This window comes from Marmota flaviventris, chromosome 3 (assembly GCF_047511675.1).
Source record: "Marmota flaviventris isolate mMarFla1 chromosome 3, mMarFla1.hap1, whole genome shotgun sequence".
Classification (NCBI taxonomy): domain Eukaryota; kingdom Metazoa; phylum Chordata; class Mammalia; order Rodentia; family Sciuridae; genus Marmota; species Marmota flaviventris.
The window spans coordinates 59,053,884-59,080,847 of record NC_092500.1 but is presented as its reverse complement, the minus strand read 5'-3'; the positions used below and the strand labels follow the sequence as shown (position 1 = coordinate 59,080,847).

Below are 26,964 nucleotides of genomic sequence, written 5' to 3'. Positions count from 1 at the left end.
TTACATTTTTGTTTAGTTCTATAGTTTTTGAAGGAGGAATTATTATACTTTTTTAAATGAATAAGCTGAAGTTTAGAGAGTTGTGTAACATGATCAGAAGGACTGCTGAAGTCCAAATTTGGAATCACACTGCCTACAAAGGCATAAGATCTATGTCACATCATGTCTCCAGATGTCGTGCCTCCAGATGTTGCTCGTGCTTCTCTGTGGGAAACATTTGCTGTCTCTTTCCCTTTTGTGAACTCCTGTTCATCCTTCAAAACTCTCTAAGGCATCCATTGTTTCTTCTTTGAGGCTTTTGTGACAGAGGAATTAAGTCTCTGTTCTGTTAACCATTGCTTCGCTTGCATGCCCACTATTGATTCTCTGCATGGTGTTGTATTTGCTTTTGGATCTCCCCTGCCGGATTCTCAGAGGCCCGTCTCATCCCTGTAATCACTAGGTAACTGAGGTGAAAATTGAGAGTATAACCACCTGGGAAAATGTTTATCTAAAAGTGGTTGACACCTGCCTGAAAATTTTCCTCTGAAATCATGGGGTGGACTACAAATGAATCAGCCTATGGATTTCATAAGCCCTCTCCTTATTATTCTTCAGCATAACAATACCAGCTTTGTGACAAGTAGTTTTCAGAGGACATTTGCTTTCCTGCAGATTCCTTCATGGACAGCACTAGAGACTCTACAGTCCTTGCCTGCACTGAGGACTTACTTAGGAAGTGACTTTATATACTTTCCAGACTCTGGCTGAATCTATGCTTCACCCAGCTTCACAGCAGCCCATAAATGACTTGGACCACTCTCTGCTAAGGGAGTTTTAGGGGGAATCACACAGAGCATTTACAGTATATCCCCTCCCCCACTAACATCCAGTCCTTTTGTTCCCAATAGCTGCAGACTTCCCTTTGGGGATCCATGATTCCCTGGCTCTTGAGTCTTAGGTCGAGGTAGAGCACATGATCCAGCCTGAGCCAGTAGGACTTTCACATTTCCCTGGGCACGGAGATTAATTCGAGGTTGAGAACGTTCTGCAGTTTCCTCTGATCCAGCCGTCCAGATTAGAATGAACTTTAGGATTTTCAGGGAATCTAGAAAGAATTGTCCCCTATTCCCAGGAGACCTCACTTTGGAAGGAAGTGAGGAGATGCTGTAACCATGAGGTTTCCAAAGCAAAGAGAGTTTGTGAGTTTAGAGTCACAATACAAGCAAGAAGAACCAAGTAGTAGGGTGAAACCAAGGCCTAACGGTATCACTTTGGAGCTGGATTGGGTTGTGCCTGGAGTCAATTTTGTTTAACTTTTTAGTTATGTGGGTCAAGGAATTCTTTTCTGCTTCAATAAGTTTGGTTGGATTTTCTGTCACTTGTAACTGAGAAAGTCACACAGGAGACCCCTAGCTCAGGAAGATAAGAAAGTTTCCTAGAGACCCTCCCTTCTAAATACCCATGTGCTCATTTTCCTCTTTCTTTTTTTAATATTTATTACTAAGTTTTAGGTGGACACAATGTATTTATTGTGATGTAAATCCTTGGGACATTTTTTTTCTCCTCACAGAATTCTAATATGTCCAGAACCAAAAGATTTTTTTCTTTAAGGAACACTTCTCCAAAGATCTCTTCACTGAGTCTTCCCTAAATCAACAGGTAAATGATATCCCCATCTACCAGGTTCTTCAACATAATCCTAGCACTCCTCCTTGAGGGTTCCCTCTCGCTCTTCCCCAGTAACCGCTAGTCTAATATACACCTGGCATCCAGCAACTTCTTTCTACATCCTCTACCTCCTCTCTAGTCCAAACCACCATCCTGTCTACCTGGAACACTGCAGCAATCAGAGTGGTCTTTCCCAGCTATAGATCAGATCATATCCTTATTTCTCAGTGTGCTTTAATGCTTTAATTTATTTTGTGCCCTTCAGCTAGCCCTCACCGCTCCCTACCTGCTGGCTTCCTTAAAGTCCCTCCAAAGGAATGTCCTGCCTCTGAGCTCTCCTGCAAAAATCTCCCTTCTCAGCCCCTTTTCCACTTTTCAGCAATGCCTAATTCTAATTTTTCCTCAAGGTCAACTCAGAGAAGGTCTCCCCATGCCATAATCTGAATTGGGGTTCCAACTCCCAGCCCTGTTCTTCTTTCAAGAGCCCTTGTTTTCTCTTCAATTGCATTTAACCACAATTTTTCATGAAATGTGTGTGCTTTTACTAACATTTGTCTCCCCTACTGGGTCTAAAGCTACAGGCAGTTAGAGGAAAGCACACTGCTTTGTCCACTCCAACTCCTAGTTCCACACAATACCTGGCACATGGCAGCCTTGCTCTGAAAGGTATATTAAGTGAAGAAATCGCTTTCTTGGTTTTTGTTTCTTAGCTTTTAATTCTGTTGATGTGTGATGTCCAGGACAGCATGTCACTAAAATAAACCTTTCTGCAGACCTGCCATGGGTTTCATTGCATGATTACATTTAGCCCATTGCTATAGTTTCAATCTGGAATGTCCCCCAAAAGTCCATGAGTCAAAGGCTTAGTCCTTAGCTTAGGAGGTTGTGAAACTAAGAGGTGGGTCCTATTGGGAGGTCTTTAGGTCATTGGGGGCATGACCTCAAAGGAGACTGTGGGACCCAAGTCTCTTCTTCCTCTTTTTTGCTTCCACAAGGTGAGTTGTTTTGCTTTGCCATATGCTTCCTCCATGATGTACTGCCATAGGCCCAAAGCAACAATGGAGCCAACTTGACTGTGAACTCAAACCATTAACACTATAAGCCAAAATAAATCTTTTCTTTTTATAAAGATTTATAAGTTGATTGTCTCAGGTGTTTATTATAGTAGCAGAAATTTGGATTATAATTTTGGATTATTATAATTTAAGAATCTCTTTACAGTATAAGAACTTATATCTTGTAGATACCACTGTAATCAAATAAAGGAAATCACACTTAGTCTAAGGAAAGATAATAAAAACCACCACAAACTTTTAAATCAAATTTTTTTACCAAGCACTAGGAACTACAAGTGTGTGTGTGTGTGTGTGTATGTGTGTGTGTACATATATATATGTATATATACATATATATATACATATATATTAAATGAGAATATGTACATTCTCATAAGTTATTGCAGATGAGAAAATTAAGAAATTAAGTAACTTGTCCAAGGTCCACATCTGCAAAATCTACATCCATGCCGGCTAGTTCTTAACTGCAACAGAAAATTGCCTCTTGGGACTATACATGGAAGTAAGGTAAAAGAGAAAAAGAAAAATCTGGGTTAGGGAAAATGAGACAAGACTATTGAGGCCTAGAGGGAGCAGGAACTGGACTGGGTGCATGGCTGCTTCACTCTGGACCCAGGGACAATTCCTAAGACAGCACAGAGCCAGCCCTACCCTCTTGGCTGGTGGCATCATCAGAGAGAAAACTGGAGAAGGGAGATGGCTGCCAAGGAGGTGTCAGCTAATTACACCAGGCCAGTTGCTACTGACAAAGGTTGCCCCACCCAAGGGCAGCTACAGAGGGGAGCCTGGGGCCTGCTCTCTCTCCAGGCCCTGGGACTTGTGGAATGGAGAGACCTAGGAAATCAGTGAATCCCACTCTCCTAAAACCAACTGGCTCAGCTTTGAGATCAGATTCTCTGAGTGATTTGGGGCACTCTGGTCCTCAAAATGACTCTCTCTTTTCTACCAGTAGACACATCAACAGAACTTTTGGCCCATTCTCCCTCCACTGCACGTTCAGCCCATATCCTTTCATGTTCCCCAAAGCCTGAGGCTCCATTCATCCCCAAACTGGACAAGCTGCACAATGTTAGGCAGGATGGTAAAGAGCTGAGACCTCCTCCTTCACCCTCCCAAGCACCTAAGGTTCACAGGAGATCCCTAGCTCAGGAAGATAAGAAAGTTTCCTAGAGACCCTCCCTTCTAAATACCCATGTGCTCATTTTCCTCTTTCTTTTTTTAATATTTATTATTAAGTTTTAGGTGGACACAATATATTTATTTTACATTTATGTGGTGCTGAGAATCGAACCCAGTGCCTAGTGCATGCTAGGCGAGCACTCTACCACTGAGCCACAACCCCAGCCCATCATTTTCCTCTGGTGCAAGACACTTCACACACATTAATCCTCACAGCAACCCTGTGAAGTAGGCTCTATCATTAGCTCCATTTTCCAGATGAGAAAACTGAAGTACAGAGAGACTAATGAATTTGTCCAAAGCCTCCCAGCTAGTAAGGGAGTAGAGCCAGGACTCTGACCCGGGCAGCCATGCTCTTGATCACTGCTCTATATTTATCTCAGTGCATTTTCACCTGACTCAACCTGCTCAGTGATATTCAAGGGCAAGTGCCAGGAGTAGGCAGCATCTCTCCTGACTCCCCCATGAATCTGCCATTTGGTCTCTATTCTCGAACCCCAGCCCTGCTGCTAGTTGTATGGCCTCAGGCCCTGAGTCCTTCTGAGCCTCTTTTCCATCATCTGTAAACTGAAAGCCAGTCAGCAACCCCAAAATTTCCCTTCCCCTCTCTGAGACCCCACTCCCACGGGGGAACTCACAGATGCGGAAGTATTCTTCTCCGTAGCTATCCCGGGTCTCTGGAGGAAGCCGTTCCCACAGCTTTTGCATGCGTGTCTCTAAACCCTCCTTTCCCAGAATGGATGTCCGGTAGTTCCCTGGCTCAATGATGCTGACCTTCACCCCAAAGTAGTGGAGTTCACGCCTGGGAAATTAGAGTTGCATTTGCTCTGAGCCTCATGATGACAGTCATTAGGGAGATTCACCTCTGGAAGGACCTGTCTTACCAGGAACCTGGAGGTCCCCCCCACTCCTGTGCAGCTGGCCCAGATACTCACTGCCTTCATGCAAATAACCCTTTCCTAAGCTGGTTCAGCAGTCTCTGGGCACTTTGCATAAGGCAAACCCCATAGGGAGGAAGTCAATAGAGGATCTAGGCCAAGATCTTGCCTTCACCAGGTCCTTCCCACTCTCAGCCCCATGCTCAGCACCATACCTGATGAAAGGGAGGTGGTCTATACAAGGCTTGCATCCTCCTTCAAGGGTTTATCTCCATTCACCTCTTCTCCTCATCCCTTCTTCTCTTGATCTTTGGAGAAGATCTAGCCTCCCTCTTGCTACTGCTTTAACTCCCTTGTTCCAGAACTGCCCCGCCCCCATGCTGTCACCCCAGCCCTCTCTTCCTGAATTAAAACACCCAAGATCCCCACCCAGGTGGTGTTATCAGGGCCCAGTCACCTGATGCTGTCAGAGAAGGCCTCAACCCCAAACTTGGAGACACAGTAACCACCACCAATGACTGCCACACGACCACCAGAGCTGGACATGTTGACCACCCTGCCCCGGGCTTTCTTGACCATAGGCAGCATGTGGAGGGTCACGTCAATCAGTCCCACCAGGTTCACATTGATCACCTTCACAAAGTCTTCCTTGGTCAGCCATTCGTTGGGACCACTGGGCAGGCCCACACCAGCATTATTCACCAGTGCCCAGAGGCCTAAGGATGAGAGGAGAGAGAAAGAACCACACAGAAATCAGTGTCTCTGGGAAAGCACCAGGGACCATTATCCACCTGCTCAGGGCTACCTTTTGGCCGAGTAGGTGTATAAGACACAAGATGGCATGGTTTGGAGCAGGGGTGGGGAGTTACAACAGCCGGAAAAATCATATGCCTTTTACAGACTCATGTTCCCTTGAAGGGGCACTTTTTTCTGATTAACATAGTCTATCAACTGGCTGAGGCTCTGTACCAGTCACAACCCAGGCTGCATGTGGCTAATAGCACTGAAGCTATTAGCTCAAAGATAGGAGATACCATTTTCCTACCAATGAATTCAAGTCTGAATTCCATTGTCAATCAGGTTTCCTTTCTCTATTCACCTAAGTGTAAGAAACCAACTCCATTTCACCTATTACCCAAATCGATTCACTTATTCATTCATTCATCCTTCACACATCTATTCATTCCTACACATCTACTCTGTGCCACTTAAAAGGTGAAGGAGACAGAAACTGAACAAGACAAGGTCTTGCCCCTCAAGATGGCAATAAATGCTAAAGAAAAAAGTCAAACAAGGCAGACCAGAGAGAAAAATGTCATATTTATAAGTGTATAAAACACTTGAATAAAATACTCATGAGAAATATGAAAAGAGCTCTCTTTAAATTGGGTTGCACATGAATGGAGAAAAATAATGGTAAGTTATTTAGGCCCAACTCTGTAGGGCCTCAGGACTGGAGAACCTCAAGATCTAGGCCTGCTTCTAACTCCAGGCCTTGGACAGACGGCTTCCTATCTGGGCCTCAGGTTCTTCGTCAGACTTCAGTAGGGAGATTGTTCCCAGTCAGTCCCAAAAGCCTGGTGGAGGAGGGAGCTGCAGGAGAAGCACTCCTTTGAGTTTTTTAGTAGAATTCCACTAGGGAAGCATAATACTAAAATCACACTGAAAAAGCCCCTCAATGACCTTTAAGGGCTCCTTCTGGCTCTTTCACCCAAGGATCCAGGGAACCTCACTCCCTGGCTCCTTCCTTTTCCCAACCCCATTATATCCCAAACTTGACCAATACCTCAAGGTACTCTGCCAGCACAGTCACTCACTCCTGAGGGAAGATCTGAATGTGAACATCAATCCTGGCCACCTTCCCCCCAGGTCCCCACCTAAGCCACACCCCCATCCTCCTGTTTTCTTGCCATTTGAGAAACTAAAGGAGATTAACTGATTGGCAGGGTTTGGAATCTTTCCAGCTGGGGGAGACTCTGGCCTTATATAGGAGAAAATGAGGTTGCTGAGACCAAAAAACCCCAGTGGTCTCTGCCTGTGGAAAAGGGATACACAGCATTTCTACCTCTGATTGTCCTGGTAAATGTCTCCAGCAGAGGATGCATTACCTGTTGGGGAACTAGGACAACCTTATTTTTATCTATCTATCTATCTATCTTGGGCTGGGGTTGTGGCTCAGTGGTAGAGCGCTCACCTAGCACGTGCAAGGCCCTGGGTTTGATTCTCAGCACCACATAAAAATAAATAAATAAAATAAAGATATTGTGTCCAATTACAACTAAAAAATAAATTTTTTTTTAAAAAAAGAGTAACCAGAGAATAGTCAGAGCAGGGCTAACAGCTTTAGAATGTGCCAATTTCATATTCAGGGACACTCAGGGGCAATGAGAAAGCATGTAAGAATTGTCTCCCTTCCCCCACCCCCAGTACTCAGTGCTTCTTAGAGTAAGAATGTTGCATAGGCAGAATAATCATCCTCCAAGTATTAGGATCAGGTTCCTAATCCCAGGAACCTGTGACACATGGGGTTACATGGGAAAGGAGAATTGAGGCTGCAGATGGAATTGAGGTAGCTAATCAACTGATCTTAATGGGGAGATTATCCCAGATTTGCCTGTGAAGCCCAAGAGAATCACAAGAGTCCTTCTAAGTAAAAGAAAGCAGAAGCCAGAGAACCAGAGAGATGGAAAAAGGGTGAAGGACACAGGTCAACTTTGCTGGCCTTGAAGATGGAGGAAGCAGCCGTGTGCTAAGGAATGCAGGCACCCTTTAGAAGCTGGGTAAAGCAAGGAAATGGATCTCCCCTGCTCCCAGAGGGAGCATAGTTCTGCTGAGCCCTTGAATGTAACCTAGTGAGACCCATTTTGGACTTGTTTCCTCCAGAGTTACAAGATAATAAACGTGTGTTTTTAAGCCACTGTGTTTGTGTGAATTTGTTATAGCAGCAATAGGAGACTAATACAGCCACTGAATCATGAATGCAAGTGGCTTAAGGTGGAATGTAAGGAGCTGGCTGAGGAAGCCTGGCAGAGAGAGAGGCTCACCCTTGCTAAGGATGTAATAAGTAAGAGACAAAAAAGTTCTTTTCCCAGGAAACTAGCACAGGAAACAATTAATAAACAAGAAAAATAAGTATTGCATTGTGTTGGATGGCAATAAATGCTAAAGAAAAAAGTAAAACAAGGAGCTACTGTTTGGCTCCTCCTGGGTTCCAGGGTTCTGTTGCTCCCACCTGGACTGAGGCTCTAGACTCATTTCCTTGGGAGTGAGGACTTCCTCTAGGTTTCTGTTTCTACTATAGAACTATCCTGATCCTCCCTATCCTGCACTCACAACCTATGTGCTGGAAGTTCACTGGGCAGGTTCCCCCATACTCTTGGTCCAGCCCCAGCTCACAGCCTCCTTTCTCAATGCAAGTAGCCACTCAGATGTAGGCACCAACATCCATGGTGAGGTAAGGAAGAGATCTGCCTCCCCGCTGCCTGACACAGAGAATGCCCTGATTCACGGCATCCAACCTCCTGTCCCCTTGCCTCTGCCCCTAGCCTGAGAACTACACGAAATATGCTTGAATTTCTATAGGAGATGGTAGGACTACTGACATTTCCAAGAGACACTTCCATCTTGAGAGGTTTGAATATACAGAATACATCTTTCCTCCCTCGCTTCCTGTCATAACCTCTGCCCTGTCCCTGAGTTTCTGGGAGAGAATCCTTTCTTGGGAAATCACCTCTTCATGTGAACAGGACAAATCATGCAGTGCTTTCCAACCTGACAGAGCCAGAGCTCCCAGTCCCAGTTCCCTGCTCATTCCCTACATCAGCTCTCCCACCCCCTTTGGACATCAGTGTCCCTAATACTGTCAGATGATGAGGAAGCAGGAAGGGAGGAGGGGGAAACAGAGAGATGCAGAAATAGCGTAAACTAAGAAAGCCAAAGGATGCTGTTTGCCCCACCTTGCTCGCCCACTTGGTCCCTCACCCACTGGGCTGCTGCCTTGATGCTCTCAGTCTTGGTGACATCCAGTAGGATGGTCTGCAGTTGGTAGGAGGTATCCTGTTGAAGTTTCTGGGCTCCCTCCTCAGTGAGGCAAGCAGCCAGCACTCGCATACCCCGATCAACCAGCTGTCTGGCCAACTGGTTCCCAAAGCCCGAGTCACAGCCGGTGATGAAGACATACTTCTCTGAGAGGTTGCGAACAAGATTGCAATTCTTGAACCAGCGATACATAAAAGAGAGGTCCGTGAGTGCTGCCATTGAGCAGTGGGGAGCTGATGGCAAAGAAGAACAGGGCTCAGGAAACAGCAGGAGAGGTTGGTTCTTAGGTCCCTGGTGACACTCTGCTGGAACCCACAGGTAAGGAGAGCTTCTACTACTTGCAACAGATGCAGGGCCCTGCCTAAGATACTCTGTCATCTTTATAGGTGGATACATCACCACCAATTAGCCAAGATGCAAGAAATTCAAGTCCAACCTGAAGCATGTCACCTCTGACAGCTCTGGTGATTACCTCCCTCTCTCCCCCTGCCCTGATGGGTGAAGGTGCCAAAAATGGGAAAGTCCCCAATGGCAATGTGGGTGCCATGAAGAAGTTCACCTGGATGGCATGAGAGGGCAAATAAGAAAGGAAGACTCAGCCTAGGGACCCCTGCTCTGGAAAAGCCCCACCCCAGCTCCACCTCTAGCCTAGGGATCAAAATCATTTGTCGTGAGTACAGGCATGTGTATAAATTTAACTTTTATTTTCAGGGAAAGCATTAAGATGAATTCATGAATTCAAAATAAAATTGGGCTTATGCCCTCCAAACCCCAAGAGAAATTGAAGCCCAGATCATCAACTCTTTGGAGATCTTAAGTGAGTCTCCATCATCAGAAATGGTGAAAAACAAAGGGTTTTCCTAGGTTGTGTGCCTCCATTGTCCTGAGGCCAGAGGAAGCTGGGCCCTCCTATTGGGGGGATGTGGATATGAGACCCCACCTACCAGAAAGCGGAAAGACTTGAGATACTCAGGGCCTGGCTTGTGGAGTGATACTCAGGTCATTAGCAAGGAGTCCCCACTGCCTTCCAAACCATTTCAGAATTCCACCCACCCCTACCAATGAAGGGAGCCAAAGACAGAGGGCATAGCAGCTCCCTAACCAGGAAGGTATCTTTCGTTCACCCTCAGGACTTTATTTCAATACTCTAGGTGGTCTGATGAAGCACGAAGACTGAAGGTGGGGTGACCGTGGAAGGGAACTCTGAAGCCAGGAGACACAGTGGCTAATTGAATGGAAGTTAGGAGTCAGAGCCATTTGAAGGTAGGGGGCCTTGACAAGTAGAACCACAGGTGGCAAGAGAAGCCAGTAGTCGAGAGTTGGGCATGGACAGGAAGGCAGGGAAGGGATCATTTTGATCCAAGCATCACTGAGCCTGAGGTTCAGGCAGATGATGGAAATGCATGGTGAGTTCACTGGGCAGCTGAGGAAAGGGCCTGGGCAGAGTCCTTGGCTCTGAGAGGGAAGAGGCACAGGAGGAGGAGAGGACTATTCCATAGGGGGCTCAAGACTTGGAAAATAACAGGGTTAGGACTTGGAGGGGAAGGAGAAATTCCAGGCAATGGGGCAGAAAGCTCACAGAAAGGCAGGAGGGAAGCTGGTAAAGCAAAGGAATAAGGAAACCAGGTAGGTGTGAGTAGTGAGAGGGCCACACCCAGGATTGCATAAGAAGCAAGGACAGAATGATGCTAGAGCCCAGGGTGGTTTCTTGGCTCAACCTCCAGGGTCACCTTTCATTGGGATGAGCCTGGTCATAGTTCACACCTTTCCTGTTCCAAGGGTCTGACACAGAAATAAACCACAAGTTCCCAAGAAGGAAAGGAACTCAGGTTTTAGCTCTATGTTGCACTATGTACCAAATCTGGCCAGCCCCCAAAGCAGATAAAGCAGGTGTCTCATCTTGGTTATTCTGAACTGAGGATGATGGGAGTACGTGTGGAGTTAGATCACAAACCCATCTCTAAAAAGCAGACCCAAAGCACATAGATGATGGAGGAGGGAGTGGTGGCAGGCAAACCTGACTTACTTCATACTTTCCCCACAGTACAGCGGATCTGGAAAGCATCCCCCAGTCACTTTTTGCCCAGTTATGGCTGGGAAGACTTAGATAATATCCTCCAAGGGCTGAGCAGGCCCAAGGACAGTGGGCTTCCCTGTTTTTGAAGATGCAGGTGAGATCTGGGAGTTGGCTCTGGCCTTGGAGAAGGATAACGCAGAACTGGCCCAAAGCAGGCCTGGGTCTGATCCAGTCATTTCCTGGAACTTTCTTCCTGCTAACTGCTGGCTAAGGCAGTATTCTGCTGGGCTTAAACTGAAAAGGCAGGCACTGGAAGCAGATGGTGTGAGGGATGGGGACCACATGCTAGGATGTGAATGCTTCCCACTCCCAGATGACAGGGGACCCTGATGAGCTGCCACCTGAGGCCCAGAGAGAGTCTTGTGGTTACCCTTCCACCCACTCCATTCCCATAAGGAGAAAAGCCTATACCTCCTCCAGCTCATTTTCACCTGGGTGTACAATGTGTGTACACACTAGGAGGTGGGCTCAAGGAAGAGCAGGCAAGGACTGAACCCTGCCCATGATGCTCATGCCTCCTCAAAATGTATTTTACAGAGCTGGGGTTGTGACTCAGTGGCAGAGCACTTGCCTTGCACATGTGAGTTACTGAGTTCGATCCTCAGCACCACATAAAAATAAATAAACAAAATAAAGATAATTGTGTCATGTATAACTAAAAAAAAATTTTTAAAAATGTGTGTTCCTCAGTGTGGACAGTGGGCCATGAGCCTCAGAGCCTTGAATGGCTGCTCAGAGAAATAGGATGCCAACATATGCAGTCAGATCTCCATTTCTCGACTGTAAGAGGTGATTCATTCTTCATAAAATTCCCAGAGTCCTGACTAATGTTCCAGGAAAAACTTGGAGCAGAGGTTAGGAGGGGGGGTTGACCTATGATCCTGGAGACTTGAGCTTATCCTTCCCATCACTCTATTTTCCACTTCATGACACATCACCTTCACCCATCACCCCAACTAGACCCTTCCAAGCACCCAAGTCTTGGTTTCACAGACCTTGACCAACCTTGGAGAGTTCCAGAAAACCATGGCTTCCACCGGGCAGGTGGGCATGCAGTTTAAGGTGAGGTAAGGGAGCTTGGTGCCCCAGTCAGGTGAGTACTCGGTGTATATGGTAGTGGTGGGGGAAACAAGTGGTCAGTACATACTCCATTCAGTCTGTCACCAAGGATAGATTCAACCTGATTTTTGTCAAATTTTTTCAAATATGTTGAGGTCTGCTTAGGATGATAAAGGGTACTGAATGTACTTGCATATCCCTTTAGTTCCACACAGATCTTTAAATTAGTAGGAAAGTTTCTAAGAATTACTGGCTCCACAATAATATGCCCCAGACCTAATCTATCCACATTTCCCAATGAATGACCCCAAACTTACCCTAGGAACAACTGTTCCACACTCAGGCACATCTGGCTGTCATTCTGGGAATATCTTTGTTGCACAAATTGAAGGTCTCTGCCAACAAAACTATGAACATGAAAATCAGCTATCTTCAAACCTAACTATCTTGCCATGAGTCTACCATGTCTTCCCTCTCTAGCTTTAGTTTATTCTTTCAAAATGTTGAGGGTTTAGATGAGATAGTGCCCCCAATTATAATAAGCTTTTATTAGGTGACCAGCTGGCCACAGCACTATAGGATGGGGTTAAACAGCCTTACTTTGTGGGTGAGTCAGAATATGAATGATTGACCTTAAGGGTGGAGGTGCAAATGATGAACCCAAGTTTCCAGATAAGAGTCTGCTTCTGTCCCCACTGTGTACAGTTCAATCACAAGATACAAGAAACTTCTCACCATAGATTCTCCCTGACCTTTGGGCTAGTCCTGTCCCATGCCTCCTGTAAAAACCCCACAAGCCTCACAGTGTTGGTTTTGTTAGTCTTACAGAAGCCTGGCTCAGTAATAGCCAATTTTACCCCAAAAAGGAAAGTTCCCTGTTGCAAGACAGAAAAGCAAATGGCAAGGACTTCAGAGACCTTGGAAGGTGTGTCAGTTAGGTTTTCATTGCTGTGACTAAAATTCATGACAAGAACAACTTACTTAGAGGAGGAAAAGTTTATTTGGGTTCATAGTTTCAGAGGTTCAGCCCATTGTGGGCTGACTCCATTGCTCTGGGCCTGAGATGAAGCAGAACGTCATAGTGGAAGGGCATGGCAGACAAGTTCCACTCCCCTCATGGCAGCCAGGAAGTAGAGAAAGTGGGGAAGATGAATCCTTCCAGGGCAAACCCCCAGTGACCCACCTCCTCCAGCCATGCCCCACCTGCCTACAGTTACCACCCAGTTAGTCCATTCAAACTAGGATGGGTGATTATGTGTAGCTCTCATAATCAAATCATTTCATCTCTGAATATTCCTTCAATAACACAAAAGATTTTAGGGAATATCTCATATCCCAACCATAACATTTCATCCCTAGACCCCAAAAATTCATGTCCATCTCACAGTGCAAAATGCATTTATGTTTATCTTCAAGAGTTTCCATAGTCTTAACAGTCCCAACATAGCCCCAAAGTCCAAGTCCAAAGTGTCATTTTAGACTCAAGTCAAACTCTTGGCTGTGAATCCTTGCCCCCAAATAGTACACCACCTTTAAATTCAGCTTCACTCAATCTCAGAACTTGGGCAAAATGTAGATAAGTTCTTTGCCAGAATCTAACACAATGGTCTCTAATCCAATTTTCTATAGAGTCCCTATTCTTCTCTGAAACCAGGGGAGCACAACCTATACTGCCTGGATTCCTATTAGCATTCTGGTCTTCTGAGTTCCCACTAGGATTGCCCATTAAGCTCTGTTTAAAAGATTCTAAGTCTTCTCCATCATGTGTCTACAAACTTTTCCAAACTCTTCCCACAAACCCTTTCTAAAGGCTTCTGAACCACATGGTCAGTTTAGTCACAGAAATGATCTCACTCCTTGTTACCAATTTCTGTGTTAGTCAGGTCTTCATTGCTGCAACCAAAATATATGACAAGAACAATTTAGAGGAGAAAAGGTTTATTTTGGCTCATGATTTCAGAGTTTCAGTTCATGGCTGACCGACTCCATTGCTCTGGGCCCAATATGAAGTAGAACATCACGGTGAAAGGGCATGATGGAAGCACACTGCACCACAATAGTGGCCAGGAAGCAGAAGGTGGGGAGGGGACTGCATGGAAGATGAACCCTTCTACGGAACAACTCAATGACCTACCTCCTCCAGCCATACTCCACCTGCCTACAGTTACCACCCAGTTAGTCTATTCAAACTAGGATGGACTAATTAGGTTACAGCTCCCATAAGCCAATCATTTTACTTTGTTAATATTCTTGCATTATTAACACAGGAGAATGAAAGACAAAAAGCTAAATAAATTCAATAAAAATTCCAAACAGATTTAGAATGAGATAAGCTAGGAGGCCTGGGCATTAGAAAATACAGCAATGGGGAAAAATCATGTTGGCATTGTCTCTCTGTGCTTTGGGCTTTTTTTTTTTTTTTTTTCCTTGCACTGGTGATTGAATCCAGCGTTGCTTTACCACTGAATTACATCTCCAGTCCTTTTTATTTTGAGACAGGTTTTCACTTAGTTGCTATAGCTGGCCTCAAACTTGCAACACTCCTGCTTTCATCTCCCAAATCTCTGGGATTACAGCATGTGTCACCACAACCCAGCACTTCTGTATGTTTGAATGATGTTCCAAGTATTTTGTATATGCTAGTTTACCTCTCTAAATACTACCTGTTCTGCTTCAAGGTGCCAATTAAGAGCTATCTCCTTCCAGTTCCCTTACATCCAATGAATTATAAGACTTTGTCCTCTGTACTCCTCAGTCTTCTTCTTCTCCTCTCCTGCCCCAGAAAGTTCCCCAGCCTTCTCTCAGCTGGGATCCTGCAACTGTCATCTTGGGAACATCTCTGGCTTCAGTCTTAGCTTCCTCACACGCAGGGCCACCCTCCACCCTGCAGTCAGCAGGGTCCCTGGATTCTGATTGGCTCAAGTGGCTCCCCTGCTCCAATTCCCTCTCAGGGGTTGCACTGCCCACAGCATAAAGCACATACTGCCCCTCAGGCCCTCCCTCCATAAACCCTTCATGCCTACCTGCCCAGCCTTTCTCCAGCCTGTCTCAAGTTGGCATGGGGAGGGAAAGGAAGCAGTTATTACTTTAAGTCCCCCAAACAGCTGTGGAGTTTTTCCAGCAAGCACCCAGGAGGCATCCCCTTCATAGAGAAAAGAAACCAGCAGACACATCAGGAATTTGGGTGATACTTCTGTCTCCCACACATTTCTTCACCCACTAGATGGCTTCAGTGATGTGGTCTGTCTTGGTGACATCCAGAGAGGTCACCATTTCCATCCTGTCTGATGTCTGGTCCCTCAACTGCTCAACTGCCTCTTCCATCAGAAATGAAGGAAATATCCTCAAGCCTCACATGCCCAACTGCCTGACCAGCAGGCTCCCAAAGCCCAAGTTACAGTTCATGATGAAGACATACTTGTCTTAGAGGTGGCTCACCATCTGCATCTCCTGGTACTAGCAAAGAGGGCAGCAGAGACCCAACAAAATTGTCAGGTGAACCACGTGGCTTTACAGGGGACAGATGCAGATATGCTGGGATGAAATATATCCTACTTCTGACATAGAGGAGGACATAGACCAGAGGGTTGTAGTAGGCAGGCCAATACCAGGTACTCTGGCATGAACTCCTCAAGTTTCTTACTGTTGATCTACATGGATCAGTTCCAATAGAGACCATTGGATTTCCAAAGAATGTCTTGATATAAGGACTTTCTTCCTAACCACTTCTCCTGATCTTCCCACTCCTTAGTGATCCCCAAATCCCCCATCTCCACCACACTCACACACATTGGAACCCTTCATTCAGAGTCTCCTGCATGACAACTGTTTTTTTTTTTTTTTTTTTTTTGCCTGCTCGAGTCCTAGTTCTGGGTCTTCCTGGGCAGCAGAAAAATTTTAATAGAAGGATACATTTTAAATTAGGACACACATGGGTTCCAAACCCACCTCTACTACCAACTAGCTACCAACTTGGATAGTTTTCTAAGCTCCTTGAGCTTAGCTCAGCATCCAGAATCACTCCTTAGAAAATCAAATGATCGTTATTCTCTCTAGGACTACAAGAAAAAGACCAAAAGAGTAGATAAGAATAGGTCCCTCTTTTCCCTGGGAAAAGGAAATGTGAGATTCCCAGGGAGAAATCTGACATCAGAAGTAAAGTAAAGGGGGATCAAATGAATAACTGTCTCTCAGATGTACTCAATGAATAATTTATCCTTGAATATTCATTCTAAGATATATTGAAATAAAAGTCAAAACATCATGTTACTCAACAGGAAATAGTTGTGATTTGTGCAGTAAGAGGAAACATCATTTTAGTTGACAGGACATTTTTGTGATACACACTGTAAAGGGAAATTGAGAGCATTGTTTCCAAGTTGATAAAACCACATAAATTTAGTCAAATATGAGTCTAACATTTCACAACAATTTGTCTTCCTTTCTTGCTCTTCACTTTAAATTTGTTCAACCAGGACAAAATAATTCTCTACAGAAATTGAAGTTACCCACCCTAGTGTAGGCCCAAATGCCAGCTATAGCAGCAACTGCATTCTCTGTGACTTCCTTAGAGCATAAAAATAGAAGAGGAGCCAGGTGCAGTGGTGCTCGCCTGTAGTCCAAGAAGCTTGGGAGGCTGAGACAAGCAAGGCCAGCCTCAGCAACTTAGCAATGCCCTAAGTGGCTTAGCAAGGGCTGAGGATGTGGCTCGGTGGAAAAGTCCCCAGCAATAAAAGAAAAAGAAAAGAAGGAGGAGGAGGAGGAGGAGGAGGAGGAAGAGGAATAGGCAGTGGCAGTCACATTTTCAGAGAAATGTTGGGTTTTGGGTTTTGTGAAAAATCTTTCTTTCAAAGAGAGACCAACAAGGTGAGCACATTTCCACAAACAGCTGTTCTTGCAGCATGTCTTCCAGTCCACCCTAAGCATGAGTGACATAAGGAACACTGAGAAGCCAAGGACAACAAATTATATTTGTCCAAGAAGTCAGTGGAAGATAGGTTTGGGTGGGGGACAATGCTAGGCTGCACTGTCTTGTGATAAATGTCTATCCATTGACAAATGAAATGAATTTTTTTCTCAAAAATAAACCACAGAGGGCTGGGGCTGTAGCTCAATGGTAGAGTGTTTGCCTAGCATGTGTGAGGTGCTGGTCCTCAGCATAAAAAAAAAATAAAGGTATTGTGTCCATCTTCAAATAAAAATATTTTAAAAAATTTAAAAGAAAACATGAAATTTGAATTGCAAGGTTTAAAATAATTGAGAAATTGGACCCTCTAGGGAGGGATTGGATCATTTGCATCATCCAATTCTTCCATCTGAAAGGGGGAAGATAAGGTAATGGGGGCTGGGAAACCACATACAGGAATGACACTCCCAGAGCTACTGAAAGGGAAGAAGAAATGACTTGCACAAGGCAGGCGTAACAGTTTTTACACTTCACATCCTGAACAGCAGCCCTGGTTACCCATCACATTTTCTTCCTCCTCCCGTGGGGCCGCCCCTGCCTGGTCACACATCCAGAATCCAAGCCCTTCAGACACTGAGTGACTGAAAGCAGAAAAGACTCAGTTGAACACACACCACTGAGACAGCAGGGTTTCCTGAGCCTCAGCCAGCCATGGACAGCCCTGAGCCCTAACCACTGGAAAAGTGTTTGTTCGGTGTATATCCAGTATAGCTGATACGAGAGAACTTCCCCTCAGGAGACCAAAGACAGCTAGAGCCTGGACCCCATAACCACTGTCCATGGAGGAGCCCTCAGCATGAGGGGGAAGATGCCATTTCTCAACAAGGCTTGGGGGAAGCAGGGCAGGGAGGCAGAGAGGTGGGTAGGGGCAAAAGAAACTAGAGTTTCATAGCTCTTAGCATCTCCCAACAGTCCACATTTATCATGTCTCTGATGGATAAAGAATAGGAGGAGGTGAGTTTAAAGTAAGAAAGCTTCCTGCAGAAACCGAAGGCTCAGCTATATGAAGAACAGTCCTGTATGGATCCTGGGGCTTCTCCCCAAGGGCTAAGCACTCCTTGTCGTCAGGGTACTGACAGCATCTAGGCAGAGCTGTCATGGAATTCAGCTGAGCTACAAGGAAACCACTTTCTCTAGCATCAGGCCAACCCCACCCACACCCCTTCCTCCATGCAGAATGGAGCTTCTGCTGAAGGGGAGGCGCGCCAGAGGAAAAGCAGAACTGGATAGGACAGGAAATGAGGCTCATTGTGCAAACCCGTCCCCAGCCCTACTTGGTGTGGGTTGGGGGCCCCCAGAAATGAAGGGACACACATTTCCTGATAGGACCAAAGATCTTAGGGTTGAAGACTTGAAGTGGGGTCTCAAAGACCTGTCCTCACAGAAGGCCAGCACAGCAAAGGGAAAGGAGTGAGGTAGCCTCTGGTGTCATCCTGTGCATTCTGGTGAGGTGGGTTCATGTCCCTTCACAGATCCATCCAAGTGGACCCAGACCCTCATCCAGGAAATAATTCAGGAAGGAGGAGAGAGGAAAGCTCTGCTGAGGGTCTGGAATGAAGACTTGGACTGCTTTCCTTGATACCTTTGAGTCACAGTCCATGCTTGGGGCCATAGGTCTGACCGTTGTGTAGCCAGAATCCCAGTGGAGCTCAGCATGGGGGTCAGGGACTTCTTCACACTTCCTTCACCCCCTGAAGAGGACTCCTAAGAGTGAATCTAAACATCCTGAACATCAGCCCCACCAGGAGAAAATGTGAATCAGTTATCTTTTAGTTTAGTGTGTCCTGTGCATTGAATGTGCTTCATGTGTAGAAGGGGTGCTGTTATGGTTTGGATATAAGGATATGGTTTGTTATAGAGTTCCTGTGGCAATGCAGGATGTTTGGAAGTCAAGTGATTGGATTGTGAGAACTAATTATGACCTAATCAGTCCATCCTAATTTGGACGGACTGACTGGGTGCTAACTGTAGGCAGATGGGACATGGCTGGAGGAGATGGGCCACAGCTGGAGGAGATGGGCCACTGGGTCCTGCCCTGGAAGGCTTCATCTTCCCCGTGGCCCCTTCTGCCTCCCTCTCTCTACTTCCTTACTGCCATGAGGGAGCAGCTTCCCTCTACCCTGCTCTTCCCTCACCATAAGCCCAGAGCAATGGAATCAGCTATCTATGGACTGAAACCTCTGATGCCCTGAGCCAAAATAACTTTTCATCCTTTAAGTTGTTCTTTTGGGGTATTTTGGTAATGCAAAAACTGACTAAAACAGGTGCTATCTGTATGTGTACACATATGGAGAGGGTTACAAAATTTAGGATGCTTCAGACGAAAAAGTGAGCTCTTGCTCTGCCATTGAGGGGACAACATGGATTGACCATGAGTGAGCTGACATAAGGGGGTTCAGAAACTCAAAGATCCTTGAGGAGTCTTCTTGTTTGTTCATCTTTGTTTCTTCAACATTCAGATGCTGGACCCACACGACAAATTTTTTAAATGAACGGCACTCAAAACATCACATGGCATCCATTAGTATGCAGAATTTTAATATTTTTGTGTATCTGTTGAAAGTAAAAATGAATAGCCCTGCAATGTTAGATATCACTGTTTTCACAATGGACACTGGTCATGTATCCATTTACACTGTGTCCTTGTGTGAACCAATTACACAAGGTTCTCTAAAGGTTCCAAATCCTCTAAGGCAAGAAAACCAAGACACCTGGGGTGATACTATCCAACTCCAACGACTCCTCCCAGGACTCTCCATCACTTTCTGCAAATGCTCTCTCTATTAAGCCCCAACTCCAGAGGACCATCACTATACGGACAACACATAGAGCCGGGTCTTAAGAAGTTGGGGATAATTCAAGGCTTTCTTGTCCAGCATACAGGAGGTGCGAGATGCTCAGCAAATGTTGAGTAGAAAAGGAAAGACCAGGGTCCAGAAGTGACTCTCACTCCATGCCACCAGAAGGGAGAGGGAGTAGAACAGCAGTGACAGACCTGAGAAATGACAGGACAGAATTGCAGTGAGTTTAAAATCAATGTAGGTCACTGAGGGTCACAGAGAGGTGACTGGTGAGGGGAGGGAAGTTTCAGCTACCCAGGAAAGGGATCTGAGACAGGCCAGATCCTCTGAACATCTCCACACTGGCCCATCTGCTATCTGATCTTGTGAATCAAGGTATTTGGAAGTCTCAGAAGGGAAACAAGTCCCTCTCACCTCTGTGGCAGAGAGGATAGAGAGGGCAGGGATTATACCACTTCCCTCTTCTGATCCCACCTCAGGTCATTCCTTTCACCCCCTATTCTCCATGAAGGCAACTGACTCTTCCTCCCAGTGGTCCACACCACATTTTTCCTCATGCCCTTAGTTCAAATCACTGGGCATTGGTGAAATTTTTGAATTTTATTCTAAAACAAAACTAATCAAAAGAAAGCCATGGTTTCAAGACAAATAAAAAATTGATTTCTGAGTCCTCTGCCAGGATCTGTATTGAGGACACCTCCTCCCCACCAATGCCTACAGACTTGGCTCCTAAGACTTGAGGGTATAGGTTGGCTGCTTGTTGCCCTCCTAACCCCTCATGAGGTGCACAGATGATATCAGAGGATGAGTGCCCCTGCTTTCTCCAGGCCATTTGCATACTATGTGAGGATATAAACTAGCCAGGGATAATGCATAGCCTGAGGAGAAGGACAGGAGGACAGAAGGCACAGCAGGTGTGAGCTGAGCATCCTCTCACCTGTTTACAACTTTCCCACCTGTGTAGATTCCTCATGGTTGGTCAAAAGGCTTAGAAACTTGAACAGATACCAAAATCAATTGGACATCAATGAGTGCTATGAAGTTCCTATTCCTTAGCAGAATTCCTTGAGTCTTTTCTCCTAATTTACCAGTTGTGAGCGATATCTTAGCAGAATCCTTTGAATGAAGAAAGTAGGATAGATAACGTAGTGACACGACAGCTCCCTCCCTCCGCCCTAGTTTCCTTCCCTTGAAGCATCCACTCCCTCACACAGTACCCAACTTCCCACAACCCATGCACTCCAACGTTGACTTCACAGGGTCTTTTCAGGCTTTGGAGCATTCCAGGAGATTATGGCGTCCACTAGGAAGGTCGGCAGGTAGCTCATGGGGATGTAGAAGAACTTGGCATCCCAGCCAGCTGAATACCGTGTGCGGGGGTAACAGGCAGTCAGTGCATGCTCCATGCAGTTTGTCACCAAGGACAAATCCTCTGAGTACATGTTATCCAATGATTTAATTTTTTTCATGTCTGTTCAGAACGAGAAATGATCCAAATGTATTTCTACCTCCCAATACTCCTGCTCTGGGATCAAGTTAGGGAGGAAAGCATCTCTAAGAATTCATGCCCTCCCTTTTCCTGTAAGCAGCCTGAGTTGACCTATGAAAATGGTGCTCTACTCTCTTGACTCAGGAAACCCCACAAAATCATGCAAATCAAGAGGTTCAATCTTTGTGTTCACTTTAAGAACATCCATAAAACTATCCAAGCCATCAAGGGTATGCATATCTGAAAAGCCACTAAGCATCTGAAAAATGTCACTTCAAAGAAGCGAGGTGTGACTACACAACCAGTGTAACTCCGCATCATGTACAACCCCAAGAATGGGAAGTTATACTCCATGTATGTATAATATGTCAAATATGCTCTATGTCATGAACATCTAAAAAGAACAAATGAAGAAAAAGAAGGAGAAGGAGAAAAGGAGGGAGAAGGAGGAGGAGGAGAAGAAGAAAAAGAGGAGGAAGCAGCAGCAGCAGCAGCAACAAGGTGTGCCATTTCAGCATTACAACGGTGACATTGGAAGTGTGCCTCCGCCAAAGAGTTGGGCTGGATACAGGGTTGGTGGCCCAAAAAGAGTGCTGAATTTTTGTTGCACATGCTTCAAAATGCAGAGAGGATGCTGAATTTAAAGGCTTAGATGTAGATTCTCTGGTTATTGAACACATTCAGGTGAATGAAACATCCAAGATGCATCACTGTTTCGGAGTTCATAGTCAAATTAGCTCAAATGAGTTCTCCTGCCACATTGAGATAACACTTACTGAAAAGGAACACATTGTTCCTAAACCAGGAGGAGAGGTTGAATGAAAGAAAAAAGATATCCCAGAAGAAACTGAAGAAACAAAAAGTATGGCATGGGAATAAATTCAACATAAAATAAATGCAAATAATAGCGGGGGGGGGGGGGGGGGGGGGCAAAGGAATTCCTGCTGTCCATCTACAGCAGCCATGCCCCAAATCTAATCTGTCCCAGGTCCTAGGAGGTGCCATACAACCTAGCCTCAAGGAACAGCTGCTCCCCACTAAACCACCCCTACCTCTGTTTCTGGGAATATCTGGGCACATTAACTGAAGGTCTCTCCCAAAACTAGAAATAAATCCAAGCATGTGGAAGGCAGCTGTCTCTCATGCCAGCTGACCATGAGTACAATAGTGTCTTTTCTCTCTGGTTTTACTTTTGTCCTTGTGAAAATGAGGCTTTTAGATGAAACAGTGTCCCACGTTTTAATAAGCCAGGGCCCCTTCTAAAGTGACCAGTTGCCTATGCAGCACCAATGGTATGGGATTAACCATCTCACTTTGCTTGGAGACAGACCTGATACATGGGAGGCACTGATGGTAGTAGACTAAGGATTCAAGAAGAGGGTTTGCGTCTCTCCCCACCTATTAATGAGTACAGAGCTTACTCACGGGATGCCAGAAACTTCTCTCCATAGGTCTCTTTGACCTCTGAGCTGGCCTGGTTCCATTGATTCTTTAGGGTCTGTGAGAATCTCTCAAGAGGTAAAATGTTGGTTCTGAAGAAACCAGGCTCAATTATAGCTACCTTCACTCCAAAATAAAAGAGGTCTCTCCTGCAAGGAAGAAAATCAGAGGGCAAGGATGTCAGAGGCCTCACAAGACAAAACTCAAACAATAAATAATTATACTCCAATGTAAGATTGGGTGAAAGAAATTTAAAAACTTGGTATATAGTATATATAACACCTGAGGCTAAAAATTGTGATGTTGGCATTGCCTTCCTATATTTGAATATTAATCAAGACTTTTGCATATACCAGCTTTATTGCTCTAAATACTGCCTATTCTGTTTTAAGGCAACAATTAAGAGTAATCTCCTGCCAGTTCCCTCACATCCAATGAATTATAAGTCTTTGTCCCCCTTGTCATCTCTTCTGTACTCCTCAGACCCCTCTTCTCCCCTCTCCTACCCCTGGAAGCTTCCCAGCCATCTCCCACCTGGAACCTTGCAACTGTCTTCTAGGGAGCATCTCTGCCTTCAGTCTCAGCTCCCCCCGCTTGGGGCCTCCCTTCACACTGCAGTCAGCAGGGTCCCTGGATGCCGACTGGCCCAAGTGGCTCCCCTACTGTAATCCCTCCAAGGTGTTGCATTGCCCACAGTACACACCTGTCCAGACCCCCAGGTCCTCTATAAACCCACTGTGCTTCCCTGCCTAGCCGTGCTAATGCCAGACCCAGTCTTGTCTTTCTTCCCCAGGAGGACCCCTTCACTTAGAAGGAGTCAGCTAATGCTCACACTGGGCCTGTCTGATGAGGTTTTCCCACCTGGGAAGCCCTCCTACTCTTCATTATGGATCTTCAACCCTCAGCTAAGACCCCTTCTATAGGAACCTCCACAAATCTGGTGGCTGCCATGGTTAGTGTGGCTGATTTAGTCACAACTGCTCTGAGGGATGGTAATGATGGAGTATCTTCTCTCCCCCTCTGTCCCAGCTATCAGAGATTCTAGGTCAGGAACAAAACCTTACTGTTGTGCTAGGATTCAGTTATTATGCACTTGGACAAGAGCCCCCACAAATACCCCTTGAATAGACTAAGATGCTGACCCACCTCACTATAAGAACTCCCTGATACTGAATATAATAGTGGTCATGTCTGCGCTATAGACTAAATTATCCTAGTTCCAATTCTGCCTCAGAGACTTTCTGCCTGTGGACCCTCCTCCATGGTAAGATGTGTTTAACTTCACTGAGGCCTAAAGCCTTGCCCTTTACCCAAGACATGGAATGGTGTCTCCCAGTTCAGATGGCCTAAATTCAGAAGGCAGAAAGTGAGAGAGTCACAAAAACCAGAGAGGGAGGGTTCTCCAAGATGGGGCCTCCAATACCTGAGGCTGTCAGAGAAGGCCTCTACGCCGTATTTGGAGATGCAGTAGCCGCCACCACAGAGTGACAACCGGCCCAGGATACTGGCGACATTGACCACGCGGCCCCTCGCTTTCCTCACTAAGGGTAGCAGGCTCAAAGTCACCTCGATCACTCCCAACAGGTTCACCTCCAGTACTCTCACAAAGTCCTGTTTGGTCAGCCACTCATTGGCAGCAGTGGGTATGATGATGCCGGCATTATTCACCAGGCCCCAGAGCCCTGGGGATAGTGGGAAGACGAGAGAACCACACTGTATTTTCCCTGTGTGGTGCAGACACAGTTGTGGCTCAAGTTCACACTGTAGCAGACAGAGAGCTCTGACAGGCGTGGACAGGGAGAGGTGGGGCAAGCCACAACTGCTGGGGTGGGGCTGCAGAAGCTAGGAGCCACTAGGCGATAGAACTGATGCCCTTCCTCCTCCTTCTGTGATTCTTCCCCAGCTCCCTGCAGTTGCTTCCTATTTGATGATTGCAAAAAGGGATGTGGAAGAAGTCCCGTGCATCCATCACTCTGGAAACACAGAAACTACATGTGACCTCTTAAAATTATTGGCATCCTTACAGACATTTTATTCTCTTACCTACATTTTCTATCTTCTGGGCAGCTTAAATTAAATGCTCCCCCAGGATCTATGGGTCAAGAAAGACAGGAAAGGAGAGGGAGGGGAGAAATGGGAAGAGAGGATGCAGAGGAAAAGGTGAAAGGGAAAAGGAAGAAAATGCAAAACTAATAACTTGGTAGAATTTGGTTGAGAAACAAAGAATTAAAGTCCTAGTTGGGGGATAATTTGGAAAGCAGTTGGTGTGTTTGTTCTCAGGAAGCTGACTTTGAACCCTCCTGCATTGATATTGAGCAACTTTCCTGGGGAAATGCTTGTGAAACCCACAGGGCAGCTTTGGGAGGAGATGAGGCTGCCCCACCCTACCTACAGCACCCAAGTCCCACCCTCTGCCCCAGAAAAATCACACCCTCTCTTCCCACTCACCCAGAAGGCCACCCTCACTCCTCCCCAGTCCCCAGTTCACTACTCTTCAGGTTAACTACTCCCAAAGACCCCAACCTCATCTCTAGGATCAAACGGCATTTACTACAGATCGCCTGCAGCATGAGCAGGAATCTGTCAATTTAGGGCAAGTGGTGGTGCCTGTTGATCTGGAAAACTTGGCGGGGGAGCCGTGTCCCTCCTCAATCCTTCCTTGCCCTTGTGGGAATGCGTAATCTTTTATCAAGATATTTCATTCCTAAGAACCCAAGGATATAAATTTTAAAAAATTTACTAAGACAGCATTTATGACAAAGCAATTTCAACATACCACCCTGAGCTATGTTCCAATAAGTGGGGCGGTGTCAAAGGATACCATGTTTCAAATCATTAAATATAACCATTTGAAGAAATTTTTCAATAAGTGGTAAACTACTCATCTTTTTTTAAGTGAAAAATACAATCTCATATGTTTAAAAATGTCGAAAGTATTTATCTCTAGGTGGTGAGATTATAGATTAATTTTGTTGTGGTTTTATGCATTCTAGTACTTCCGGCAATATTTTATTTTGCACTGACCCTTAGAAAAAAAAAGGAAATCAACATTGCTTTCTTCTCCCTAATAATACAGACAAAAGAATGTAGTAAAAGAAAGAAAAAGTTACCCCTTCCTAGTTCATGACTTTTCTGAGCCTGTCCTTTTCCTCACATCCTGCTCTGAACACAGGAATGTCCTCAGCTCTCTAGGTGGAGGAGGATGGATAGCTGATAAGAACAAAATACAGTGCTGATACATGAGCCTGGCTCTTCCTGCACAGGGCTCCAGCCTCCAGCATTCCTATAGAAAGGTACCATCGCCAATCCATATCTAGCCATGCAGCCCCTCGACTTAGACAGGAAGACAGAGGACAGAGAAATTCTCAAGGGCAAATTCTCTTCAAATCCTCTCACCAAGTCTAGAGAATTCCAAGGATGGGATAAGAGGCGGAGACCGGAGATAGAATGGCTCAAGCAGGCATGCTGGGGAGGGAAAGGAAGTAGATATAACTTCAAGTCCCTAAAACACTTGTGGAGCCTCGCCAGGGAGCACCCAGGAAATGTCCCTACACAGAGAAAAGAAACCAGCAGAAACATCAGGAATCTGGGTGGTACCTCTCTCCCCCACATGCTCCTTCACCCACTGGGTGGCTGCAGCAATGCTCTCTGTGTTGGTAACATCCAGGGTCACCGTCTCCAGCCTCTCTGATGTCCGCACCCTCAGCTGTTTGGCCCCCTCCTCTGTCAGACATGCAGCCAGCACCCTCATGCCTTTCATGTCCAGCTGCCTGGCCAGCAGATTCCCGAAGCCCGTGTCACAGCCTGTGATGAAGACATACTTATCTTGGAGGTGGCTCACCACCTGCCTCTCCCTGTACCAGCGCAGAAGGTAGTACAGGCCTACAAGGACCACCAGGGAGAGCCACATCGTTTTGTAGAGGACAGGCACAGATGCTGGGTAAAATAAGTCTGGCTTCTGTTCAGGCAGAGGATGGGAAGAAGTAGAACACAGAGCTGTGGTAGGCAGGACAGCCTCCAGGTGCTTTGGCAGAGAGGCTTTCCTTTTCTCCCTGATCCTGCCCCACCTCTGTGCTCTTTGAACTGCTTTTGCTGATGCTGATATGTAGATGCCTTTGGATATCCAGAGTCCTGTCCCAAAGAAAACATTTCTACTCAGCAACACTTCCCTCACCTGGATTCTTCTCTCCTTCCCAGCGTCCACACAGGAATACACACACACACACACACACACACCTAACACACATGCCATTCTAATCTAAGTTCCAGGGTTAGAACTGTCTCTATTTATCTCACACAACAACACCCCTG

General features: G+C 45.8%; 1 protein-coding gene across 3 annotated transcripts in view; it reads right to left on the bottom strand.

Annotated features, from left to right (window-relative positions):
- The window catches only part of LOC114085317 (short-chain dehydrogenase/reductase family 9C member 7), a 30,018-nt gene extending 3,455 nt beyond the window's left edge, over nucleotides 1-26,563 (bottom strand). Inside the window, exons 1-6 of one of the 3 annotated variants that reach the window (XM_071609745.1) lie at nucleotides 26,251-26,563; nucleotides 24,077-24,335; nucleotides 22,639-22,802; nucleotides 8,740-9,054; nucleotides 5,241-5,499; nucleotides 4,544-4,707 (exon numbers count right to left, since the gene is read on the bottom strand). In XM_071609745.1, the coding sequence (XP_071465846.1) occupies nucleotides 4,544-4,707; nucleotides 5,241-5,499; nucleotides 8,740-9,054; nucleotides 22,639-22,802; nucleotides 24,077-24,335; nucleotides 26,251-26,563 (1,474 nt within the window). Of the gene's footprint in view, nucleotides 1-4,543; nucleotides 4,708-5,240; nucleotides 5,500-8,739; nucleotides 9,055-12,274; nucleotides 12,390-19,825; nucleotides 21,196-22,638; nucleotides 22,803-24,076; nucleotides 24,336-26,250 lie in introns of those variants that run through there. The other 2 variants (XM_027926500.2, XM_027926519.3) reach the window with 2 other exon arrangements.
- Nucleotides 26,564-26,964: the final 401 nt, after the last annotated feature.